The sequence below is a fragment of the Sapajus apella genome, unplaced genomic scaffold (assembly GCF_009761245.1).
Source record: "Sapajus apella isolate SASKATOON/1434 unplaced genomic scaffold, GSC_monkey_1.0 scaffold81, whole genome shotgun sequence".
NCBI classification, from domain to species: domain Eukaryota; kingdom Metazoa; phylum Chordata; class Mammalia; order Primates; family Cebidae; genus Sapajus; species Sapajus apella.
The window spans coordinates 1,863,046-1,876,165 of NW_022437021.1; the positions used below are offsets into that span (position 1 = coordinate 1,863,046).

At 36.1% G+C, this 13,120-nt stretch overlaps 1 protein-coding gene across 2 annotated transcripts in view; it reads left to right on the forward strand.

The window, feature by feature from the left end:
* Positions 1-13,120, forward strand: part of PON2 (paraoxonase 2) — a 30,878-nt gene extending 17,758 nt beyond the window's left edge. Inside the window, exons 3-9 of one of the 2 annotated variants that reach the window (XR_004261182.1) lie at positions 1,702-1,757; positions 5,502-5,667; positions 6,192-6,318; positions 8,170-8,370; positions 10,921-11,002; positions 11,716-11,869; positions 12,500-13,120. Coding sequence is in view for 1 of the 2 variants with exons in the window: in XM_032252903.1 (XP_032108794.1) it covers positions 1,702-1,757; positions 5,502-5,667; positions 6,192-6,318; positions 8,170-8,370; positions 10,921-11,002; positions 11,741-11,869; positions 12,500-12,658 (920 nt within the window). In the remaining variant the exon portion in view is untranslated. The remainder of the gene's footprint in view (positions 1-1,701; positions 1,758-5,501; positions 5,668-6,191; positions 6,319-8,169; positions 8,371-10,920; positions 11,003-11,715; positions 11,870-12,499) is intronic. The other variant, XM_032252903.1, reaches the window with a different exon arrangement.

Below are 13,120 nucleotides of genomic sequence, written 5' to 3' on the forward strand. Positions count from 1 at the left end.
CTCCCAGGTTCAGGCAATTCTCCTGCCTCAGCCTCCCGAGTAGCTGGGACTACAGGCACGCGCCACCACGCCCAGCTAATTTTTTTTGTATTTTTAGTAGAGACGGGGTTTCACCATGTTGACCAGGATGGTCTCGATCTCTTGACCTCGTGATCCACCCGCCTCGGCCTCCCATAGTGCTGGGGTTACAGGTGTGAGCCACCGCGCCCGGCCAAAAATTAAATTTTTTAAAATAATTTTCAGGAAAAATAAATTTTAGTTAATTGAGCTTCTATTAAATAGGCCTGAAAAGCAAAACCTGGACTAGAATTCTCTCTCTCTTTCCCCCCCTCTATCTGTATATATATGTATATGTGTGTATGTGCTGTGTATACATGATTCTTAACTTATAACCAGTGGAGAACCACCATGGAACAAGAGTCTAGCGGTTCTTAACCTTTTTGGGGGTATCACAGTCTCTTTTTTGAATCTGATAAAAATCAAGGACGCTTTTCCCAGAAATGTTCTCATCTGTGCATACATAAGACATTTTGCATTGCATAGCATTTCAGCGGGTTCACAGATACTTTGAAGCCCAAAAGGTTCCACAGACCCCAGATTGAGAACCCTGCCACTATGCCACACTTAAGCTTATTTCTATGTATCTCTTTCTGAGGAGCAGGCTGATGGGTCATCTTTACAATGTGAAGTTCTTGGCATTTTTATTTTGTTTTGCTTTTCTGCACTATGATGGAGCAAGCAACACTAGAGGGAACTGGCTAAATGCAAACTCATGAATCAAGACCAAAATGGCTGAATAGATAGATGCATGCTGTTTGGTTTTGACAACCTAGAAATAATCTTGAAGAAATCCTATGGAGAAGTCTTAAAGAGAAAGATTGGATTTTGTAGACTCAAAGAATGTGTCATGGTTTGGCTTAATGTAAGCCATTTTTATTCTTCTTTTCTTGTGTTTGGGTCTATTATCTGTCTGTAGAATTTATACATTGAGACTGATGGCAAAGTCTTATGTCTAATTATTTGCTGTGCTATGTGGAGAGTACTGCAGAAAATCAATAAACAATCAATAGTAATTGTAGCCTGCCTCAGAGACAGGAGTTAGAAGCTTCAATTGGCTTAGGTGCATGGTATTTTTCATTAATTTTCTTTTGCTAGTTTTTTCTGTAATATAAAGATTAAATGGAAAAGCTTTCTTTGCTTATGAAAACAAGTAGACACTGTTTTTAAAAGAGGGAATATATAATCCCAGGTGTTTTACCTCTGTTAATGAGAAAGATGTCTGTTTGCTTCAGATTGAATGAGCAAAGAAGAGGACAAGGATATTTGCATGGTTAAATGCCTATGAGTCCTTCCTTCAGAAAGTAATATTCCCCTGATGTTAATTACTTTTATACGGACATCTGGATGTTTATCGTAAGAGTGTACAGATGTCAACTTTTCCTGTATTATAGCTGGAAATGTGGTGATAACTTGACTTTGATTTGAGTAAACATAAAATATCTAACATTTAAAGTCAGAAGTTCACTTCGGGAAGTGGTTTAAACTGACATTTATTAAAAAGAATGGTGCCTTGGAAAAAAACATCAGAACCATCCCTAAAGATACATACACTCTGATAAAGTAAACAAACTCCCAGTTATGCTTTATGTAACAAATAACAGAACTTGAACATGACATTTATCTGTTCCTTAAACTTAACAGAAGCTGGCTCTGAAGATATTGACATACTTCCCAATGGCCTGGCTTTCTTTAGTGTGGTGAGTGTCTTCTTCCTTCTCCAAATTCAGTAGAGGAGATATAAGGGTATTTGATGAGGCCTGCAGAACAGTAAGTTGCTTTTAAAATTCATTTTCTAAAATGCATTCTGAAGAAAAGAGGGGTCAAACAGGATCTTGGAAAACTTCATCCAGCTTTTCTAAATATAAAGATGAAGATTCTTTGCCCATTGAGATAGTGCTCTTTGTTTCCCCACTGCACTGCACTAAAATATTCCAATGCAACCTGTGGTGTTTTTTTTTTTCTTTCATTATTTATTTATTTTTTGAAATGGAGTCTTGTTCTGGTCGCCCAGGCTGGAGTGCAGTGGTGCCATCTCAGCTCACCGCAACCTCTGCCTCCTGGGTTCAAACGATTCTCCCGTCTCAGCGTCCTGAGTAGCTGGGATTACAGACACCCGCTGCCATGCCCAGCTAACTTGTATTTTTAGTAGAGATGGGGTTTCACCATTTTGGCCAGGCTGGTCTTGAACTTCTGACCTCAGGTGATCTGCCCACCTGAGCGTCCCAAAGTGCTGGGATTACAGGAGTGAGCCACAATGCCCAGCTGCAATCTGTGTTTTAAATGTGCATTATTAAAAGGGATAAATGAGGTCTTACTGTAGATACTCAATACTAACATACTATTTTAAAGACAGCATCTACCCATCTGTCTATTACATATTCAACTTTAAGCAAATATTCTTGCCATTATTATTTATTTTCAAATATTATACCAAACTCGCCCTATTGCTTTCTTTCGTTTTTCCCCTGAATAGCCAATCATAAGTGGAAAGTCATTGACTGAGTTTATTTACACCCTTCACTTTGCCTTGATTCTTGTGAGCTGAAAAATGGTATCCTTTCTGGCCATAGGATAGAAAGACTTTAAAAATAATTGGCTTGTAAATAGTGTTGAAAATGACTTGCAACAATATCTATTCTAATTGGAAATCCAGATGAGAGGTCAGATGAGGAGGTTCTGACTACCTACCTCCCTGGCTTGGGCAGATGTAGGAATTCTTGGCGTCTTCATAGGTCTAGTTTATCTGGAGGAAGAAGTAACCAACTCTGAAGCCTGACTGTAATTATTCTGTTTCCTCTCAACATCCATTATTTTCAGGCTCTGAGAGTCAGGAGGAATATGGAAAAACCAGGAGATACTTAGAAGGGAGTCGCCGCACTAATAAAATAGTTGTTAGACTTATGAGAAAGGTGAGAGAACTCAGCTTGGAATAGAATGAGAATGAGAACAGTCTTCAGATTCCTGACAGTTTTTATATGAAAGACTAAGCAGCTGGTTATTACCACTGAGGGAATAAAGAAATACTGTGGGCTTTAGCAGAAACACCTATATATGTATTTAATTTAAAAAATAAGGTTTTAAAAGAAAGGTTTTATTTAATTGCTAACGCAGAATGAATAAAGTGATATTTATAGTAGGATTCTGGGTTTGTTTAGAAGCACATGCTTGCACATGTGTAAATAGGCTTAGGAAAAACCACTGGGACCACTAGTCCAAAATATTCAGAAGTAGAGATGCAAAAATTCTGAATAAAGTAGAAGGCAGTTGCATTGATTTTTTTTGTTTGTGGTTTTTTTGTTGTTGTTTTGCAAGGATGTGTTCTTAGAGATTTTTATAATCTAGAATTCACCTATTTCAAGATTTCTCTCTAGCTCCCATAGTAATAAATCTGAAGTAGGAAGGATGAGGTCTCCAAGCACATAACTCTATAGCCATTTTAGCTTGAGGGCATATTACAGTTACAAAGATCTTATAGCCATGTCAATAGAACTTTTTCTGCTTTTTTTCTGTTATCCTTCTTTGGTTATTTGACTTTGTTTTTTAAACATTCCCAGTTTGCTGCTGTTTTTCATTTACTTGGTATTGTCTCTAATATAACCCAGAGTATACTGTCTTCTAAGTGAAGAGCTCCTACATTGAGGGGTTTGTTTGTTCTTCTTCCTATCATTTTAGCTCATCCAACCCAACCTATTTTACAGTTATGGGTTGAGGGTCACCTCAAAACTAATGTCACACTTCATGAATAATTGGATGACACAGAATAAAATGTAAAAAATGTAAACAACAATGTGAGTGTACTTCACACCACTGAACTGTACACTTAAAAATGGTGAAAGTGATGAATGTTATGTGAATTTTATCACAATTAAAAATAAATTTATAAAAAGAGAAAAAAATACTTAATAAGGAATGCCAACATAACCATGTCTAGTTATTACCATCTGATAGTGTTTCCTTTGCATGGAAATCATGCTATTGGTTTTGGACACATTCATAAAGAATAGAGATTATTAACAACTGAAGTGGCACTGCCATGTAACAATAGCATAATTCAGTTTGTTCTATTTACTCGGCCTGCCTTCCATGAAAGTATACAATTGTAGATAATTTTTTTAACTGGAGAGATTTCCTCTTATATCCAATTTTATACATAAAGTGAGATTTTTTTATTGTGCCCTTAAATTTGCTTAAAATATGACTTCATCATATTAGTAAACTGAATAAGGTAGTGCATTCAAATAAAATTTATCACCAAGAAGCCTTTACCTTAGGAATGCAGTGATGAATCACATTTTTAGATAGACTGATAGGTAATTTATTAACTGATTTAAAAGAGAAAAGACGTAGATCATCTCAGTGAGTACCAAAAAAGCATTTAATAAAATTTGATACTTATTCCTAAAGTTCCAAGCAAACTAGAAGGAGAAGGAAAATTCCCACAAAACTACAGCAAACATTATTCTTAGTGGTGAAGCATTAGCTGCATTTGCATTAATGTTCCAAAAGGAAGAAAATACCCAGCAATACCATAACCCTCAGTTATCTACTAGGGTTCTTAGTGATTCAGTAAAACAAGAAAAAGAAATTTGAGATAGGAAAGAAAAAGACCAAACTGTCAGTAGAAGCAGGGACTGGCTCATTTGCCCAGGCTGCTGTGCGGTAGTACAGTCAGCTCCCTGCAGGCTGAACTGCTAAACTCCTGTACTCAAGAGATCCTTTCACCTTAGCCAAGTAGCTAGGACTACATGTGCTCACCACAAAACCTACCTATTTTTTTTTTTTTTTTTTTTTTTTTTTTTAGTAGAGAACAGCTACGTTGCCCAGGCTGGTCTCAAACTCCTGGCCTCGAGCAATCCTGCCACGTCAGCCTCCCAGAGTGCTGGGATCATAGGCATGAGCCATCAGGCCTGACCTAAAGCTGTAGTAATTTTAAAGGTGTTATACTGGCACAAGAATAGGCATGAGACATTAAAAGAATACAACAGAGAGTCCCTAAATAGACCAATATGTAAGAGATCGAGCACATGATAAAGGTGACATTTTGAATCAGTGGGAAAAGGATGGACTATATGCCAGGCACTGTTCCAGACAGAGGGACCTAGCAGAGAACAAACTTTCCACAGTCAGTATGTAGATGTCACTTTGCTCCACACTCAGCTCTCCCTGGAATCACCTTGTCCACCAACCTTCTGATTACCCTCTGAAGAGAATAAATCCCTGATCTTCTGTATCAACTCAACAAAATCAGTTATTTTCAGCTTTCAGTGTTCCAGCTCCCCATTATTATTTTTTCTATTATACTTTCTCTGTTTTTTGAGTTTTTTGTGGCTTTATACCACTACTGTAACCATAGTCTCTATTTCTCCTTCATGTACAGTTCCCATGTTAGTCTGTAAAGACACTTCAGTCTTTGTATTTAATATTTTTCACTGTTTTGGAAGGGTCTAAAATTCCCAGGACTCCACAGCTTTGCACCAGATAAGCCTGGAGGAATACTAATGATGGATCTAAAAGAAGAAAAACCGAGGGCACGGGAATTAAGAATCAGCCGTGGGTTTGATTTGGCTTCATTCAATCCACATGGCATCAGCACTTTCATAGACAATGGTAAGAGCCAATGAGCTACCAATGTTGAGAAACGTGTGATGGTTCACAAATGACTATGAAAAAGAGATTCAGATCATATTTATAGGAAGAGAAGAACAATTAAGTCATGAATGATTTCTGTATTCTTCAGTACAAACAAGTTGTTCATTTGCCTCTTGAGCTGATAGTAAGTTATGCTACATTTTGAAATTTCGAACAGTTAACACCTGAAAGAATGTTTAGCTTTCATAATCTTTTCATATACCTATGATCATTGCATTTTAAAAAAACTGTGTTTTTGAATTAAACTAGAAACAGATTATGCATGAATTCTGTATATGGAGTAGGGAACACTCTCTTAAAGGTCAGGGAACCAATGATCAGAAATAACACCAGACAGACAGCAATAGGAAAGACGGAGAAGAATGATCTGTTAGGTCACCTAATAGCTTATACATTCAACCTTTCCTTGCCCGTGGTATTTAAATGTCAGTGTCTGCGCAGAGGTCCTGTGGTAAATTAACTCTGTTCTTTCAATTCTTTAGATGACACAGTTTATCTCTTTGTTGTAAACCACCCAGAATTCAAGAATACAGTGGAAATTTTTAAATTTGAAGAAGCAGAAAATTCTCTGTTGCATCTGAAAACAATCAAACATGAGCTTCTTCCAAGGTACTTCCTTATTTTATTCCTTCTCTAATTTATCCCCAGCATTTTCAAACAATCTCCATGGTGGGTTGTCCTGTCATCTTTTATAAGAGCATACACACACACACACACACACACACACACACACACACACACACACTGTATTAGCTAATGTATAAGAGCTAAAGAGCTTATATTTTTTTATTTATAAACATATGTGTGTATAGCTTGGCATATGAAAATTGATGTCACTCATTATACTATTCACTGTTCTATGTGGAGTTCTTTGAGAAATGATGAAATGCCCGACTGCAGGGTGATACTCTTCAGGCCCATCTTGAGGGTAGAAGACAAACCCTAACATTTTTTCCTACTGTCACCCTCCATCTTAGATGACTCATCACCTGGATGAGTGTCCTGCCAAGGAAGAGTGGCCTGTTTTATACTGGGTTTGTATGCTTTGCATGGGACGTTATACCGATTGCTTTTATAGGGTTAGTGGTGGTTGAATGCTAGTAATCCCACAGAATTGGAGCCACTCAAGTTGAAAGTGGTTCATTACTACTTCAAGAGCATAAAGCTTGTTGAAAATGTGCCTAAAAGAGAATCATATGTATCCAACCCCAGTTCAGTGTGTATTAGCCTACTGCTTCTTTTAGTTTAAACTTGATGAATATTTTTAATTTCATTAGAAATTATCTAGGGCCTATCTATGCCTATCTAGGGCATGAGCATGTAACTTCCAATAATTCCTTCCAAATCTGCACTTGATGAAAAATAGGAGCCCAAATACCATCCAAGCATTGTGGTGCTCTTTCAGAAAAAGGGGACCTACCTTCCCTGTAGCTCTGTATTTTTCATTTAGCAAAGAATAAAACAGCTCTTTCAGAAATTTTTGCATAGAGTAACTGGAATTTAAATTTAATAATACCCTCACCTAACTGGTCTTAAAAATGAAATTGTTTTTAGCATATAAATCTCTCACATGAAGCATTGTACTATGGCAATTTCATCATCCATCTCTGCAAGTGTTTTTTGAGTGCCTGTTCATTCTCATTATGTCAGCTTTGTGAGGCAGGTAGAAATTGAACAGTCAACCTTAGTTTGACTAATAACTAAGCAAGGGAAATTAGAAAAATCCAGGAACTAAGCAAATGGAAGCTACGTAAATGTTCTGACTGCCTAACCAGCTCACCAGCCAATCAGGCTCTCTCCAGCTGTGTACTGTGGCCAGCTCTGTCCTTATATGTAGTTGTTAAACCCTACATTTCTTGCTGTCAAAAAACATGCCCTGTTGGCACTAAGTTCTCTCTTCTTTTATAGTAATCCTACCATAATTGCTAAATGACCTGTGTTTAGATTACCTGGTACCATATGAAATTCTTCTCTGGCAACAATATTACAGTATACTGTATGTGATTTTATTTTATTTATTTATTTATTTTTGAGATGGAGTTTCACTCTTGTTACCCAGGCTGGAGTGCAATGGTGCGATCTCGGCTCACCGCAACCTCTGCCTCCTGGGTTCAAGCAGTTCTCCTGCCTCAGCCTCCTGAGTAGCTGGGACTCCAGGCATGCGCCACCATGCCCAGCTAATTTTTTTTTTTTTTTGTATTTTTAGTAGAGACGGGGTCTCACCATGTTGACCAGGATGGTCTCGATCTCTTGACCTTGTGATCCACCTGCCTCGGCCTCTCAAAGTGCTGGGATTATAGGCGTGAGCCACCGTGCCCGGCCTGTATGTGATTTTAGCTTATCCTTTTCTCTTACCAAAAATTTAAAGCACATTTTGTGTAAATCTTATGGGTACTTAATATTTCATATGGAGAACAACAGGCCTTTTATTTCCTCTCACATGCTATTTTTCTTTTTCAGTGTGAATGACATCACAGCTGTTGGACCAGCACATTTCTATGCCACAAATGATCACTACTTCTCTGATCCTTTCTTAAAGTATTTAGAAACATACTTGAACTTACACTGGGCAAATGTTGTTTACTACGGTCCAAATGAAGTTAAAGCAGTAGCAGAAGGATTTGATTCAGCAAATGGGATCAACATTTCACCTGATAATAAGTATGACCCTTTATAGAATATCTTCATTTTTCTTCATTTGTGGTGCTAGCCACATTCTTTGCTTTTTTTGTTAATGTGACAATAGTTTTCTTGACGTTTATGGTATATTATACACATAATATATAGATACACTATATATATAATTATGTATATTTTGTACATATATTTACATATAGTATATACTTAATCACATATGCAAATATATCATATATGTAAGTATAATACTATATACTACAATAATATATGTATTTGCATATAATAAAGTTTGGAATACATCATTATCAAATTTAATTTTATAAATATAAATTTTAAAGTGTAATCATACTGATGCATACATATTAAAGTATCTGATAGATATTTCCTTTTAAATAAATGTGTCATTATTTTTGTTGGCCATATACTATTCCATTATAAGGATGATTTTAAAGTAACCAATTCTCTATTGATGTATATGTGTATGGGGGTGGGGAGTTCTACATAAAAAACATTTTATACTTCTTATTTACCTTGGAAGTTTAAACAAGTACCTTTTAAAGGAAAAGGTCCCTTAGAGAGCATTATAACATAATGGTTAAACTTGCGGATTTTGGACTCATACAGGCCTGGGTTCAAATCCCACCCAGGGCATTGGCTAACTGGTTTTATGAGCTACTTTTCTGTAAAACACACCCCTAGCAATAGAACTATTTGCTCAAACAGTGTGAATCTTTTACATGTTAACTTTAATAGATATTGCCAAATTGTCCTCCAAAATTATCTCATTATTTTTATATGTACAACCATGACCTCTAAGAGAGGATATTAAATTCTTTATTAGCTTTTTTATCTACTGCCTTAGCACACTGAAAAATTTAAACTACTACAAATACAACATAAAATAAATTTGGCATTCCTTGACAACTAAATGCCCTTATTTTTGTGATCTAATTTCTCATCCTTTCTTGTTGACTATAGAAAAAGAATGTAGAATTACTTAATTTCAATTGTCTCTAACTGACCTGATCCAACCTCTCCAGCCAAATGTTTTTCTTCCCAACTCTTACATTTCCATTATGAAGGTAAAACTTTCTAGTCACCTAAAAAAAAAACAAAAAACAAAAAAAAACAGTAATGAAAAGGGAGATTCAACTTTCGCTCTTTCTCCATTCCCATCCAGCCTGTAAGATTGTCATGTTGATTCTACCTGGGCCTCCTTCCTCTACCCCCAAGCCCCTTTCCCATTGAGACCTGCCTAGTTTATGTTCTAATCCTCTCTGACTAGCATATGAGACTCTCTTCCAATTTGTTTTCTGTCTACTTGCATTTTTTGCACTCTTGCCAATTTTGTCTTTCTGTGTCTATTAGTCTTGAAGGGCTCCCCAAGGGGAGAGCTCTGTCTTCCTCAGCTTTGACTCCTCATGCCAGCACAGTGCCAGGTACAGAACTGACCATTTGTTGCCATGCTATTATTCTAAAATTTCAGTGGAATCTAATTGCTTATCAAATCAAGGCAGAGTAAAGGGTCAGACTTTGTTTAATAGGCCAGCTCCAACCTCCCTTTTCTACTGTTTGCATGCTTTCTATGCTTTAGACAAAGAACTCATTGTTTTAAACATTCCTTCCTCTTCTTGTTCCTGTGATTATGTTCTTGTGCTTGCTTCTGCCTGGGAAGTGACTTCTCTATCCTCATCTCCTCAAATCTCATCTCTCCTTACATAGCCATTGCAGATGCCCCCTCCTTGGTGAGCCATTCTGTGTCCTCAGAAGTTAGCTATTTCTAAACCTGAACTATTTCTCATGCTTATTAGGTGTTTAATGTGTACAAACCAGTGAGATTATTCCAACACACTATAAAGCTTCAAGGAGAGAGTCTGTGTCTTCTTCATGTATAGCATATCTGTTTTAATACTGAGTTCATGGCTTTTTACACATGATAATTGCTCAATAGAACAGCTTCCATGGAACAGTTACCTCAATGTAATTTTATTTATTGAGGTAACTGTTCCATGGAAGCTGTTTTATTTTGGGGTAATTTTATTTACCCCAAAATAGTCCATTAATTCACTCACCTTCGATGTAGACAGATTGTTTTGAATTGATATTTATCTGTTACTCTTAAAAGTCTCCATGTATTAATAAATATTTTATTGAATATTAAGGAATAATCAGTATTTTAATAAGAAGTTATTTACCATATATTTCTATATGTACATGATACCTAGAAGTGTCTAATTACATTGTGGAATGTAAAAGCCTTTCTTGTGAAGCTAAGCATTTGTTTTACTGTCATTTCAGTGGCAAATATGGACTTCGTATTCAAAATGATGTCCTATATTATTTTTCCTTACAAGCCTTTTGAAAAACAATTTAATAATTCCATGATTGTTGTAGCACCACTGAATTGATTTTGAAAGCTTACTTTTTAAGTAAAAATTGATCTTTATCAAGCATTTCTTGAGGGCCCATCATTGATTAACTTCTTAGCAGGTTATTAAGACTTATTCTTTCATACTGTATTAATGAAGCTTTATATTGGCATGGAGCTCTAACAAGTGTGTCTTTTCTGCAAAGGTATATCTATGTTGCTGACATATTGGCTCATGAAATTCATGTTTTGGAAAAACACCCTAATATGAATTTAACTCAATTGAAGGTAAAATATTTATTTTTTACATATAGACAGTAATCTATTGTGCTTTGCAATGACATAGTTTTTCTGTAACAGTACCACACGTAGAACAGAATATGGATGCCAGTGTAGATATTCTGGGTTTTTAAATACTCCCTGTAGAGAAAGCTCCTGTTGCCAGTGATCACAAAGACTGACCATAATTACATGCAGCAGCAGGTTGAGAGTGATATTTGCATCAGATTTAGGGCCCATTCCATGAAGTATTGATGGCAATGGAAGAATTCCAATAAGACTTTTCACAATTGAAAAGACTAATAGATGAATTTTCAAATGAAGATTTCTGCACAGTGTCAGTTCTTTCAATAATAAATGAAGGTAGAGATTGGGTTCCACACCATTACTATTTTTTTCCTGCTTGACAACACATATTTTAGGTTGATTTAAGAATTTCCTATCTTGCTTTGATTGAGTTCCTTGAGCTAACTGATCATTGTGTATCTTTTAAGGGAAAGGGAGTTCAGATTTTACAGAGATTTTTAGAAAGGCTGATTATCACCCTAACTTTCTTAATTTCGGGGAAGAAGAAAAGTAGCTGTAAACCAGTGTTTATTACATTCCTTTTAAGCAATATTGGTGTTAGAGGGTGGAAGCAGGGCGATGTGTAATTTCCTCGCATGAATAGAGGCAGGAAGGTTACCTCTAAATTATTTAACCAAGTTTCTCGTGTCATTTAGATATTGACAATTTCTCATTTGGAAGGTACTTGAGCTGGATACACTGGTGGATAATTTATCTATTGATCCTTCCTCGGGGGACATCTGGGTAGGCTGTCATCCTAACGGCCAGAAGCTCTTCGTGTATGATCCAAACAATCCTCCCTCGTCAGAGGTTTTTATATTTTTAGTTTTTCAACCTTAATTATTCAAGTCCTTTTGAACTAAGAATACAATATACTGTCACAGGGATGATTTGTTTAGTTATTTTAAAGCAGTAATATAATAAGCTTACGTCGTGGTTCTGTAATTGCTTTAAGCCAATAATTGGCAGAATGTTACATTGTTCAATTACTTTAAGAAAGGTAATCTTTTGATGTATTAAATTATGGTGGAAACTAGTAAAAAGACATTTTTATAAAGACATGTGCCCTTCTTGGGTGGTATACTGGCAATTTTTAAAATATCTGATTTATTATCAGCTCACCACATGATGTGATATTTGTTCATGTTGAAGTAATGTGAAAATAGGCACATTATTATGAAAGTATTTCTATTAAAGCTGAATTGCTATAATAACACTAAATCCTGTGTTGGCACGGAATAACTAGATGGTTTAAGTAAGTACTTTCTTTGAAGGTTGGAGAAAGTACTTTTAATTTAAACATTAAAAACATTGGTAACTGCTATTTTCAACAGCATGTCCCTTTAATCAGTGTGTCATTGTGGAAAACAGGGCTTATTGGTGATTGAGTGACATGCGTGTATGGCGGTCTTATATTAATACTTTGTATCCCCTGAATAGGTTCTCCGCATCCAGAACATTCTATCTGAGAAGCCTACAGTGACTACAGTTTATGCCAACAACGGATCTGTTCTCCAAGGAAGTTCTGTGGCCTCAGTGTATGATGGGAAGCTGCTCATAGGCACTTTATACCACAGAGCCTTGTATTGTGAACTCTAAATTGAATTTTTGGCATGAAAGTGTGGTAACAATTAATTTTCTATGAATTGTGAATTCTGAGGGAATTCAATCAGCAACATTGACCCAGAAATGTATGGCATGTGTAGTTAATTTTATTCCAGTGAGGAATGGCCCTTTTAGTTCTTAGAGCACTTTTAACAAAAAAGGAAAATGAACAGGTTCTTTAAAATGCCAAGCAAGGGAGAGAGAAGAAAGCTGCTTTGGAATAAAGTGAATACATTTTGCACAAAATAAGCCATACCTTTGCCTTCCAACTGCCAGAACATGGATTCCACTGAAATAGAATGAGTTATATTTCCTTTAAATGTGAGTGACCTCAGTTCCAGCACTGTGACCACTATGGCTGTTTAAAACTACTGATAATAACATGTTTTGATGTTTTGTACTTACATCTTTGTTTACCATTAAAATGTTGGAGTTATATTAAAGATTAAAATCCCA